Source organism: Mobula birostris, chromosome 20 (genome assembly GCF_030028105.1).
Source record: "Mobula birostris isolate sMobBir1 chromosome 20, sMobBir1.hap1, whole genome shotgun sequence".
Classification (NCBI taxonomy): Eukaryota; Metazoa; Chordata; class Chondrichthyes; order Myliobatiformes; family Myliobatidae; genus Mobula; species Mobula birostris.
Window position 1 is genome coordinate 40107997 of NC_092389.1, and position 13237 is coordinate 40121233.

A 13237-nucleotide genomic window follows, 5' to 3' on the forward strand; every position below is an offset into this window, starting at 1 on the left:
CTCTCCAAACGCTCATAAATCCTGCCTCTCAGGATCTTCTCCAACAACTTGTGCACCACTGAAGTTAGACTCACTGGTCTATAATTTCCTGGGTTATCTCTACTCCCTTTTTGAACAAGGAGACAACATCCGCAACCCTCCAGTCCTCTGGAACCTCTCCCGTCCGCATTGATGATGCAAAGATCATCACTAGAGGCTCAGCAATCTCCTCCCTCGCTTCCCACAGTAGCCAGGGATTTATCTCATTGGGTCTCGGTGACTTATCTAACTTAATGCCTTTCAAGAACTCCAGCACATCCTCCTTCTTAATGTCTATATGCTTAAGTGTTTCAGTCCACTGTAAGTCATCCCCACAATTGCCAAGGTCTTTTTCCCTGGTGAATACTGAAGCAAAGTATTCATTAAGTACCTCCGCTACCTCCTCCGACTCCAGGCACACGTTTCCACCTTCGCTTCTGATTGATCCTATTCTCACATAGCTCATCTTCTTGCTCTTTGCATACTTGTAGAATGCCTTGATGTTTTCTTTAATCCTGCTCGCCACGAGCTTCTGACGGCCCTTTCTAGCTCTCTTACTTTCACTCTTGGGCTCCGTGGTGGCACCCTTGTAACTTTCTAGAACTCTCATGGTGCCTTGTTTGTTGAACCTTTCATAAGCTTTTCTTTTCTTCTTAAGTAGATTTTCTACATCCTTTGTACATTCATGGTTCTTTTACCCTATCACCCTTTTTCTTTTTTAACCTGTGTCTTATTTTATCGGGCAGGGCACCTCTACAACCCACATCTCCAATCTCATCATTGATCGGGACACCTGCATGTAATATGGGATTATTTTTCTCAATCAATAAATGAACAAGTATAATGTTTTTATGTTATTGATTTAATTGGGTTCGCTTTATCCAGTTTGAGGACTTGTGTGAAGATCTGATCACATTTTAGGTCATATTTATGGAGAAATAGAAAAAATTCTGCAGTGTTCACAAACTTTCTAGCACCACTGTACTTGCCACTCTTTATGTAGAAAAAGGTCTCCCTCTGATCCCTTCTAAATCTCGTAGCTCCTTACACCAGCATTGTCTTCTGGTGTTATTCACCTCTGATAAGGAGAAGGATTTCTTGTCTGTACCGCTCATAATTTTATATTCCTCCACACTAGAGAAAGAACTGAAATTCTCCATCCTGTGGACAACAGTGAATCCTCTCTGAACCCTCTCCAGTACTATAAGATTTCCAAGCGTCCATGAACATGGCCTCACCATTTTGCTCTCTTTATGCACTGTTTACATATTTCTTAATGTAATTTATAGTATTATAACTATAAATTTCATGACATGGCAGGGATTCTGAATCGGGCATCCTTCCTCTAGTCCGATGACTAGAACTGCACACAGTACTCCAGCTGAGCTCTGACCAAATTTTTCTTATAAAGTTGGAGCATAACCTGTATTTCCAGAATACAAGGGAGTTGTGGAGACATTTCCAATACAACTGATATATCACTTCAATTGTAACTTTCATTCTGAACACAGTATTTTTTCACCCATGGGGTTTGCCTTAGATGTTTAAATTGATATCTGGATAAGTATCGGTAGATAACCAATAATCAGTTATTGGTTCCATAAGATTGTCATAGTTGGGGTGATAGCGGGGATAAGCTTCCACTACCTGTTAAATTCTCCCAATGGCGTGCATCTCAAATAGCCTCTGACAACCAAGTCCAGTTCCTGGCCTTCACATGTGGCTTAGCTACAAAGTCTAGTGGAACCATTTCTACTGACAGGAGAAGAGACAAAGACCATAGAACCATAGGAACCATAGAAACTACAGCACAGAAACAGGCCTTTTGGCCCTTCTTGGCTGTGCCAAACCATTTTCTGCCTAGACTTGCACACGGACCATATCCCTCCATACGCCTCCCATCCATGTATCTGTCCAATTTATTCTTAAATGTTAATAAAGAACCCGCATTTACCACCTCATCTGGCAGCTCATTCCATACTCCCACCACTCTCTGTGTGAAGAAGCCCCCGCCCCCAATGTTCCCTTTAAACTTTCCCCCCCTCACCCTTAACCCATGTCCTCTGGTTTTTTTCTCCCCTTGCCTCAGTGGAAAAAGCCTGCTTGCATTCACTCTAGCTATACCCATCATAATTTTATATACCTCTATCAAATCTCCCCTCATTCTTCTACGCTCCAGGGAATAAAGTCCTAACCTATTCAACCTTTCTCTGTAACTGAGTTTCTCAAGTCCCGGCAACATCCTTGTAAACCTTCTCTGCACTCTTTCAACCTTATTTATATCCTTCCTGTAATTTGGTGACCAGAACTGAACACAATACTCCAGATTCAGCCTCACCAATGCCTTATACAACCTCATCATAAGATTCCAGCTCTTATACTCAATACTTTGATTAATAAAGGCCAATGTACCAAAAGCTCTCTTTACGACCGTATCTACCTGTGACGCCACTTTAAGGGAATTTTGTATCTGTATTCCCAGATCCCTCTGTTCCACTGCACTCCTCAGTGCCTTACCATTAACCCTGTATGTTCTACGTTGGTTTGTCCTTCCAACGTGCAATACCTCACACTTGTCTGTATTAAACTCCATCTGCCATTTCACAGCCCATTTTTCCAGCTGGTCCAAGTCCCTCTGCAGGCTCTGAAAACCTTCCTCACTGTCTAACCTCCAATCTTTGTATCGTCAGTAAATTTGCTGATCCAATTTACCACATTATCATCCAGATCATTGATATAGATGACAAATAACAATGGACCCAGCACTGAAATGGATCCACACAGGTTACTGGTGCCTGAAAACCAGTTGCTTCGGGCAGATGGGGCATGCAAGCTGTGGTTGGCAGCTCAGCAAGCAGAAGGGAAACTCTGATCTCAAACCTCCGCTGCCTTGTGCCTATACCCACTCAAGGATAAGACTTTGGGAGTAAACGAGGAAAAAATCCGGAGCTGGAGTCCTTAAAGCAGTCCTACATTGAGTTCAACACTGACTGGCAACTCTTGCCAAACTGTATCGGTCTTTGTTGTTCATTTAGGTTCATCAGAGGCTTGGAGAGAGGGAGCCTGCTACATGGGCAACGGCTTGCTCTCCATATTAACTGCCTGGGGCTGTGTATCATGTGGACACCTAGGACACAACACATGGTCAACTCTGACCAACAAAGGACCTCAATCAGTTATTGCTGATATATTGTTTAAAAATTGAAAGTGCTAACATTTACATCTGTATACTCTTTAAATTTCTTGCTACAGTCTCAAATACAGGAATGGAAGAAATACACAAAGTTGTATTTTCTCAATCGCCAGCATCAGGAGGCTGTGGACAATGTGAAGTTCTTTTCAACACTGAAAACTCGGTAAGTTTCATTGTAGACTTCACAGCTTATAGTGTCCCCGTGTTAGTCAGCTCTTACTGTCCTGTGGCTTTTGGGCTAATTCCTGTGGTTTTGGAATTGAAAATACCATAAGACGTAGAAGTAGAACTAGGCCATCCAGACCATTGTGTCCGCTTGGTCGTTTCATTATCCCTCTCCTGCCTTTGCCTCTTAACCTCTGACGTCTTAATTAATCTTACTTAACACCATTTGGAACATGAGAAAGCAATCCAAGGGAAATATTTGTGAATATAATTGCACAATGGTGGTGTCCCTCAGTGAATGTTCTCATCCTGCTGAAAAGGCAACAATTGCAATCTGTATGCAGTACAAAAATTAGCCTGACAGTTATGACTTTGTGACGGTGCACAGCACTTCCCTGCCAGTGAAGTATATTTAAAGTTCAGTTATTGCTACGTTGTAGTAGGTGCATCTGCTAAGTTTACTCGTAGCACAAGTAGCATAGCACAATTCCTTTATAGCACCAGCGGTTCCTGCTGCAGTCTGCAAGGAGTTTTGTACATTCTCCCAGTGACCACATGTGTTTCCTCCTGGGTGTTCCTCCCACAGTTGTATAATTATAAATACAACTGCACGATAGTGTAGCATTTAGCGTAATGCTTTATCTCTAATTAGAGATCAGTGATCTCTAATCCCAATGCAGCAAACTTATCAAAAACAGTTTTGTCAGCCACATTGAAAACCAATAAAATTGTTGGAAAAATTAAAATATTGAAAAGGCAATTTAAACAGATTGCGTTGATAACTAATAATTTCGGTGGCAACCAGTGTCCTCTACTCTCCCTCTATTACAGGACAAATAGTGAATAACGCTTTACAGCGTCAGCGATCATGTCCGCCTGCAATATGTGACCTCAGAGATTGCAGCAATCCCTGCATTTCTTTTACAGAAAATTAATCCCTAATTGGATAGCAAGGATACCAACCTTTTTATGCCATAGACCCCTTATTTTGTAGCAGTTTTGTGATTGCAACTTCTAAATAAAATCTTCAACAATTTATAACAATTAAACTTGAAAACATTTAATGGTCTTTTATGAGCATGAATCAGGTATCAAGCAGTTTGAAAACTAAGCTGTATAGTTTTGTATGTTTGCTTTATTCTGAGATCAATTCCAGTTGCGGTGTCTTTGAATATTATAACCAGCAAGAACTCAGCTGAGATCAAGTGTTAAATACTGATTGAACGTCAGCGGAACGATACAGTTAACTGAATGGCTATCAATAGGAAAAGTTCATTTCCTACCTAATGTTATCTGTTGAAATATTTCTCATGTTGTTGCCCAGAAAACATTCACACTTAAGTCATACTCAATCACACTTGGCTTTTTGGCCAATACTTGTGGCAAGAGTGATACTCCTTCCCTTCTGGTAAACTGTTATGACTATTACATTGAGAGTAAACTGTCTGAATGCACCTTTACAGGAATGCAAATTCACCAGAAGTCATCGCTAGCCATGACATGTGGGAGAGACAAATGAAAGGAATTCAAGGGCAAATTAATCTGATCCAGGTGAGCTGGTCTTTTTTTTTCATTTATTTAGCATTTTGAGTTTTACCATAACAATGGAAAAATTGTGTGTTTGCCTCAGTCTTCTTACTTAAATCCATAATCCTTGCTGGGGCGTAGGCACTGACAACAACTCAGCAGAATCTTCTGTCCTGTGCCAGTCCTTCAACTTGTCCTCGGGTGTGACCTCCTTCTCCCTGCATTGAGGTCTTTGGAGTTTCCGTAGGCTAGGTTTTTACAAGATAGGGTTGCGTGCCCCATGCCCAAACCTCCTCCTTTCATAGCCGGCTTGACCATTCACGGCGTAGTTGACCAGAGAAACAAGTTTTCTCACAGAGGAGTAAGCAAACCCCTGGAGCAAGTGGTAGAGGCAGGTACAGTATAATTACAATGTTGAAAAGACAATTGGACAAACTCAGGGTTTTAGAGAGAGAAACACAAAGTGAAACTAGCTCAGGAAGGCACCTTTTTTGCTTTAGGTGATGGCTGAATGGCCTGATCATTTGCATGGGATTCTGTGATCCTTTGGCCTTTTTTGCCTTCTTTCCTACCCTCTGGCAGCTCATTCTGGGTACCGACTGCTCTATCTCTCAGAAATTCTCCACAATTCTCCCAGCGACCCACTGAGCTCCTCGCCCCTCGCCCCCACTGCCACAATCAGTATTAACTCTAAAATCACTAATTCCTTCATCTTTGAGCTTAGCAGGTCAGTGCTAACTTGGGTACTCAATCAATTCATCGCGATAAGATATATCTGAGTTAAAACGCCCCAAGCGATGTGGATTCGACATAGGATTGCTAATGATTATAATAGAGGTCCTGTTGAATGGTCTCAGCCTGAAACATTGATTATTTGTTCCTCTCCAGAGATGCTGCCTGGCCTGCTGAGTTCATCCAGCATTTTGTGTGTGTTGCTCTGGCTTTCCAGTGTCTGCAGAATCTTTTGTGTTACTAATAACTATATTTTGCCTAGGCTGCCTCTTCGCCACAGGAATCAGAATATTCTGATGGTGTACCTAACACAGACTCCAGTGAATTGATAGCACCTCAGTTCAGAGGCGTCAACGATTTTAAAATTCGGCAGGGATCGTCACCATCTCCGACAAGGGCTGAAATGAGGAAGAATGTCGGATTTGCTGGGGCATCTGCCTCTGCTGAAGCTGGATGGTTTTCACCAGGATCCAGAACTCGTGGCATTAATGCCAAAACATTACCGAGGACAGCAAAAGATGCCTACATACCTTTGGCTTGGCCACCCAACTACACAAATCCTCCAGCGATGCAACACATTCCACTCACGGATTGCGGCTGGTCTGACTCTGAACTGGAATTTAGGGTGCCTACTGACCAAAACCAGTTTCATGATGAATCACTTCAGCTTGCTGCTGGAGGTTTGGAAATGACAAATCCCTCAGCTGAAGCAAATCCAGATATTTCCCTCTCTGGCTTACAGACATCTCATGTGTCTGGGAATCTACAGAGCAATCCATTTGAGACTTACAGTACCCAGATTAATCCCTTTAACAAACACTTCAACCATTTGCCGCCTGCACAGCCAATTATACAGTCTGGTAATAATCTGCAGGTTTTACGGGCCCCGGGGCCGTTAGTTGGAGCGTGTGCCAACAGTGCACAGACCGATGAACCACAGTCGTCCTATCACACCGTAATGAAACAGCTTTTCTTCAAATTTCCTACAATAAGCAAGTAAGTTGTATTTTTCAAAAGCATTAAAAACAATGTCTTGCCTACGGCGGCAAGGTGATATAGCGGTTAGCACAATGCCATTACAGCGACAGCAACCCAGGTGAAATTCCACCACTGTCTATAAACAGTCTGTACGTTCTTGCTGTGACTGTGTGGGTTTCATCCCACACTCCAAAGATTGCGGGTCATATGGGTGTAATTGGGCAGCGCAAGCTCATTGGGCGGAAGGGGATGTTACCGGAGTGTATGTCTTAAAACAAAAAAAATAGTGTTGAAAAGCAAGTTTTTAACCAAGAGGCAAATAAACCAACATCTGCTTTGAACCTTCCAGCTTCTGATCAGCAGAAATGTTGTCACTGGGTCTTGGCAGTGTAATCGTTGACATTAAGATGAGCAGTGTAGCTCCCATGTTGAACTGCGGAAGTTCTCTTCAGATAAAGATGTTCTTCGAGCTGTAAAGTAGGGGCTTCCGGGGCTTTGACCCCACAAAGATGAAAGAACAGAGAGGCTGTGTGGGAAATCTGTACCTCTACACCTGCACAGTGATGGGAGTTTGGGAGATCGGATTGAGTGATGAATGTTAGCGTTCATTTCAAGAAGGCTTGAATACAAGAGCAAGGATATGATGCTGAAGCACTGGTGAGGTCTCACTTTGAGTATTGTGAACAGTTTTGGGCGTCTCATCTAAGAAAAGATGTGCTGCCATTGGAAAGGGTTCAGAAAAGGTACACAAGGATGCTTCTGGGAATGAAAAGATTATTATACGAGGAATGTTTGATGGATTTGGGTCTGTACTCGTTGGGATTCAGAAGGATGAGGGGGCATCTCATTGAAACCTTTCGAATGTTGAAAGGCCGAGACAGAGTAGATGTGGAAAGGATGTTTCCCATGGTGGAGGAGTCTAGGACAAGAGGGCACAGCCTCAGGATAGAGGGGTGTCCATTTAAACAGAGATGTGGAGAAATTTCTTTTGACAGAGGTTGGTGAATTTATGGAATTTGTTTCCACATGCAGCTGTGGAGGCCAGGTCATTGGGTGTATTTAAGGCAGAGATTGATAGGTTCTTGATGAGACACAGCATCAAAGGGTATGGGGCAGAAGGCTGGGAATGGGGTTAAGGAGAAGAAAAAAGGAACAGCCATGATTGAATGGCAGAGCAGACTCGATGGGCCAAATGGCCTAACTGCCTGTTCCTATGTGTTATGGCGTTATGACATACAGGTCCACCTCAATCTTCAGGAATGTACCCATGACTTCAGTCTTCTCAGGAGAGATGCAAGTTCTCACTTGTGATAGTAATTAGCTTTGAAACAACAAATTATTGTTTTATAATTAGAGTGTCTGTCAGGTGAGAAAGAATAGAAAGAAGTTATGATTTTTTGGTGTCAGAACCAGTTTATCATTGTCCAAGATACAGTCAAAAGTTTGTTGAGGCACATTGACACAGTACAATGAGCTAGAATTAAGTAAAGCAACAACAAAGCAGAATTGAAGTGTGTAAAAGCTCCCAAAAGAGTGCACTGCAGGTAGGTGATAAAGTACAAGGTCAGATGCAAAGGTGTAAAGATATTCTTTGAAGTTCAAAGTAAATAGAATTAATGAACAGCACACAAGGCAGAGAAACAGCCAATGTGCATTGACAACAAACTGCAAATATAGAAAAAAGACCATCAAAATAATAATAAATAAATAAGCAGTAATTGTCGAGTCCTTGAAAGGGAGTTAATAGGTGTCTATCATTCATTCTATGGGGTTTCTTGTTTTGTGGATAAGGGTTAAGAATGTTTACTGATATAAAATTGAACCATTTGATAGGTTGTGGGAATAGTTCAGTAATGGGGTGAGTGAAGTTTATTTATTGATTTATTTAGCGATACGGTGTGGAGTGGACCCTTTCAGCTGTTCAAGCCACACCACCCCTGACAAACCCATCCTAATCACGGGACAATTTACAAACACCAACTAGCCTACTTTGGATGGTGGAAGGAAACCAGAGGACCCAGAGAAACCCCACGTATTCCGTGGGGGGCGCTTACAGAGATTCCTTACAGAACGACACCAGAATTGAAGTACAAACTCTGGAACGCCCAGAGCTGAACAGCGCCGTGCTATCCGCTACACTATCTTGGCGCTCTGCCCCCTCCAGGTCAACAGCTTATTTAACCCTCGAGGGAATTGGGGGTATGTCTGCAGGGTCAGTATTCAGTTCTGGGCGTCAGATGTGGGATTTCCAGAAGACTCCCAGCCTCCCTGATGGCCACATCTGTATCAGGTACATCAAGATGCAGCTCCTTAGAGACCATGTTAGGGAACTGGAGCTACAGATAGGTGACCTTCGGCTTGTTAGCGGACATCCCACCTCTCCCGGAAGTTCTGGGAGTCTCCCACAAATTGATGGTGCTACCTCCCTGAAATGAGTTTTTGCAGGGTGGGATGTCTGTGTTAGGGAAAATGAAGCAGTGATAGACAGGAGCTACAGGGAGGCAGTCACCCCAAGGCTACAGGAGACAGATAAATGGGTGACTGTCAGGAGAGGGAAGAGGATCGTCAGATAGTGGAGAGTGCTCCTGTGGCCATCCCCCTCAACAATAAGTACTCCAAGTTGAGTACTGCTGGGAGGACAACCTATCTATGGAAGCAACAGCAGCTGTGCCTCTGGCATTTATTGAGTCTGGCTCTGTGGTTCAGAACGCTAGGGAACTGAAGAAAATGGCAACAGTAAAAGGAGATTCTATAGTCAGGGGGACAGAGAGGTGATTCTGTGGAGGCGATAAAGAAACATGAATGGCAGTTTGCCTCCTAGGTGCCAGGATCCGCAATGTTTCTGAATACGTCCACAATATCCTGAAAAGGGAGGGTGAGCATCCAGAAGTCGTGGTACGTATTGGTACCAATGACATAGGTAGAAAAAGGGAATATAGGGAGTTCGGAAGGAAGATGAGAAGCAGGACCTCAAGGGTAGTAATCTTGGGATTGCTGCCTGTGCCCCATGACAGTGAGGATAGGAATAGAATGAGGCGGCAGATAAATGCGTGGCTGAAGAATTGGAGCAGGGGGGCAGGGATTCAGATTTCTGGATAATTAGGACCTCTTTTGGGGCATGTGTGACCTGTACAAAAGGGATGGGTTGCCCTTGAATCAGAGGCGGACCAATATACTTGTGGGCAGGTTTACTAAAGTTGTTGAGAGTGGTTTAAACTAATATGACAGGGGGATGGGAACCAGTATGATAGAGCTGAGGATGGGCCAGCAAGTTTACAAGTAGATGATGGGTGTAACATGAATGTAAGAAAGGACAAGCCAATTATTGGGTACAAATGCAGACAGATCAAAGAGTTAATTCCATCATTGAGGCAAAATTCAAAAGGGCAAAGAATGTAGGGCTCAAGGTGCTGTAATAAATGGGCATAGCATTCGGAATAAGGTGGATAAACTCATAGTGTAATTAGAGATTGGTCGGTATGACGTGGGCATCACTGAGTTGTGGCTGAAAGAAGGTCATAGTTGGGAGCTTAATATCAAAGGATATACTTTGTATTGAAAAGACAGGCAGGAAAGCATAGGCGGTGGTGTGGCTCTGTTAGTAAGAGATGGAATTACATCTAGAAAGAGGTGACATAGGTCAGAGAATGCTGAATCTTATTGGGTGGAATTAAGAAACTGCAAGGGTAAAAAAAAATATGGGAATCATATATAGGCCTCCATCTAGCCGAGATGTGGGGTTGAGATTGTAAAGGGAGCTAGAAAGGGCATGTAATAAGGGTATTGTCACATTTGTAATGGGGGCTTCAGTGTGCAAGGGGATTGGGAAAATCTGGTTGGTGTCAGATCGCAAGATAGGGAATTTGTTGAATGCCTATGAGATAACTTTTTGGAGCAGCTTATGCTTGAGCCTACTTGGGGAAAGACTATCCCAGATTGGGTGTTGTGTAATAACCCAGATTTTATGAGGGAGCTTAAGGTAAAGGAGGCCTTCAGAGGTAGTGATCGTTGTAGCGGCCATCATCGGAGTGGACAGAGTCAGAGTGGGGCGGCTTTGGCTCAAACAGGCTTCAGCGAGAATAGGCAGAGGCCAGGGTAGGTTCCGGTAAGTTTTTTGTTCAGATTGTCTAGCGTAGAGAGAATGCCAGGCAGGATGTTGGAATGCTCCTCTTGCAGGATATGGGAAGTCAGGGAGCCCTCTGGTGTCCCTGACAACGACACCTGCAAGAAGTGCATCCAGCTGCAGCTCCTGACAAACCGCGATAGGGAACTGGAGCAGGAGCTGGATGACCTGCAGATCATTTGGGAGAATGAGGAGATTATAGATAGTAGCTACAGGGAGATAGTTACGCCAAAGGAGCAGAGGACAGGAAATTGGGTCACTGTCAGGCGAGGGAAGAGGAAAGGGCAGGCAGAGCAGGGTTCCCCTGTGGCCATTCCCCTCAACAACAAGTATACCGCATTGAATACTGTTGGGGGGGATGACTTACCTGGGACAAGCTGCAGTAGCCGGATCTCTGGCACTGAGTCTGGCTCTGCAGTGCAGAAGGGAGGGTGGAAAAAGAGGAGAGCGGTAGTGATAGGGGACTCGATAGTTAGAGGTACAGATAGGAGGTTCTGTGGTCGTGACAGAGAATCCAGGATGGTTTGTTGCCTCCCAGGTGCCAGGGTCAAGGACGTCTCTGATCGATTGCATGACATTCTGAAGTGGGAGGGTGACCAGCCAGATGTCGTGGTGCACATCGGTACCAATGACGTAGCAAGGAAGAGTGAAGAGGTCCTGGACAGTGAGTATAGAGAGCTTGGTAGGAAGTTGAAAAGCAGGACCTCGAGGGTGGTAATCTCAGGATTGCTACCTGTGCTAGGTGCCAGTGAGGGTAGGAATAGGATGCTCTGGAGGAGGAACAAGTGGCTGAGGAACTGGTGTAGGGGGCAGGGTTTCAGATTTCAGGGACCTGTTCTGGGGCAGGTGGGACCTGTACAAGAGAGACGGGTTACACTTGAACCACAGGGAGACCAATATCCTTTCAGGGAGGTTTGTTAGTGCTATTGGGGAGGCTTTAAACTAGATTTGCAGGGGGATGGGAACCAGAGTGCCAGAGCTGACAGTGTGGCTGGGGTGAAAATAAATGATATTGAAAGTTTAAGCAAATCCGCTGATAGAAAGGTTGTGAGTGGTGATAAAAATCTTCTGAGGTGTATATATTTCAATGCTAGGAGTATTGCGGGGAAGGCAGATGAATTGAGGGCATGGATTGACACGTGGAATTATGACGTTATAGCAATTAGTGAAACTTGGCTACAGGAGGGGCAGGACTGGCAGCTTAATATTCCAGGGTTCCGATGTTTCAGATGTGATCGAGGCAGAGGAATGAAAGGTGGGGGAGTAGCATTGCTTGTTAGGGAAAATATTACAGCAGTGCTCAGGCAGGACAGATTAGAGGCTTGTCTACTGAGTCCTTATGGGTGGAGCTGAGAAACAGGAAAGGTATGGCCACATTAGTGGGATTATATTGCAGACCACCCAATAGTCAACGAGACTTGGAAGAGCAAATCTGCAGAGAGATAGCAGGCAACTGCAGGAAACATAAAGTTGTGGTGGTAGGGGATTTTAATTTTCCATACATTGATTGGGACTCCCATACTGTTAGGGGTCTAGATGGTTTAGAGTTTGTAAAACGTGTTCAGGAAAGTTTTCTAAATCAGTATATAGAGGGACCAACTAGAGGGGATGCAATATTGGATCTCCTGTTAGGAAACGAATTAGGGCAAATGACAGAAGTCTGTGTAGGGGAGCACCTTGGTTCCAGTGATCATAACACCATTAGTTTCAATTTGATCATGGACGAGGATAGATCTGGTCCTAGGGTTGAGTTTCTGAACTGGAAGACGGCCAAATTTGAAGAAATGAGAAAGGATCTAAAAAGCGTGGATTGGGACGGGTTGTTCTCTGGCAAAGATGTGATTGGTAGGTGGGAAGCCTTCAAAGGGGAAATTTTGAGAGTGCAGAGTTTGTATGTTCCTGTCAGGATTAAAGGCAAATTGAATAGGAATAAGGAACCTTGGTTCTCAAGGGATATTGCAACTCTGATAAAGAAGAAGAGGGAGTTGTATGAAATGTATAGGAAACAGGGGGTAAATCAGGTGCTTGAGGAGTATAAGAAGTGAAAGAAAATACTTAAGAAAGAAATCAGGAGGGCAAAAAGAAGACATGAGGTTGCCTTGACAGTCAAAGTGAAGGATAATCCAAAGAGCTTTTACAGGTATATTAAGAGCAAAAGGATTGTAAGGGATAAAATTGGTCCTCTTGAAGATCAGAGTGGTCAGCTTTGTGCGGAACCAAAGGAAATGGGGGAGATCTTAAATAGATTTTTTGCGTCTGTATTTACTAAGGAAGCTGGCATGAAATCTATGGAATTGAGGGAATCAAGTTGTGAGACCATGGAAACTGTACAGATTGAAAAGGAGGAGGTGCTTGCTGTCTTGAGGAAAATTAAAGTGGATAAATCCCCGGGACCTGACAGGGTGTTCCCTCGGACCTTGAAGGAGACTAGTGTTGAAATTGCAGGGGCCCTGGCAGAAATATTTAAAATGTCGCTGTCTACGGGTGAAGTGCCGGAGGAT

At 43.8% G+C, this 13237-nt stretch overlaps 1 protein-coding gene across 2 annotated transcripts in view; it reads left to right on the plus strand.

Moving 5' to 3' along the window:
• The window catches only part of LOC140185149 (uncharacterized), a 252545-nt gene that overhangs the window by 222965 nt on the left and 16343 nt on the right, over nt 1-13237 (plus strand). For both annotated transcript variants that reach the window (XM_072238527.1, XM_072238528.1), the window contains 3 exons: nt 3271-3374; nt 4840-4927; nt 5898-6631. In XM_072238527.1, coding sequence (XP_072094628.1) covers nt 3271-3374; nt 4840-4927; nt 5898-6631 — 926 coding nt within the window. The remainder of the gene's footprint in view (nt 1-3270; nt 3375-4839; nt 4928-5897; nt 6632-13237) is intronic.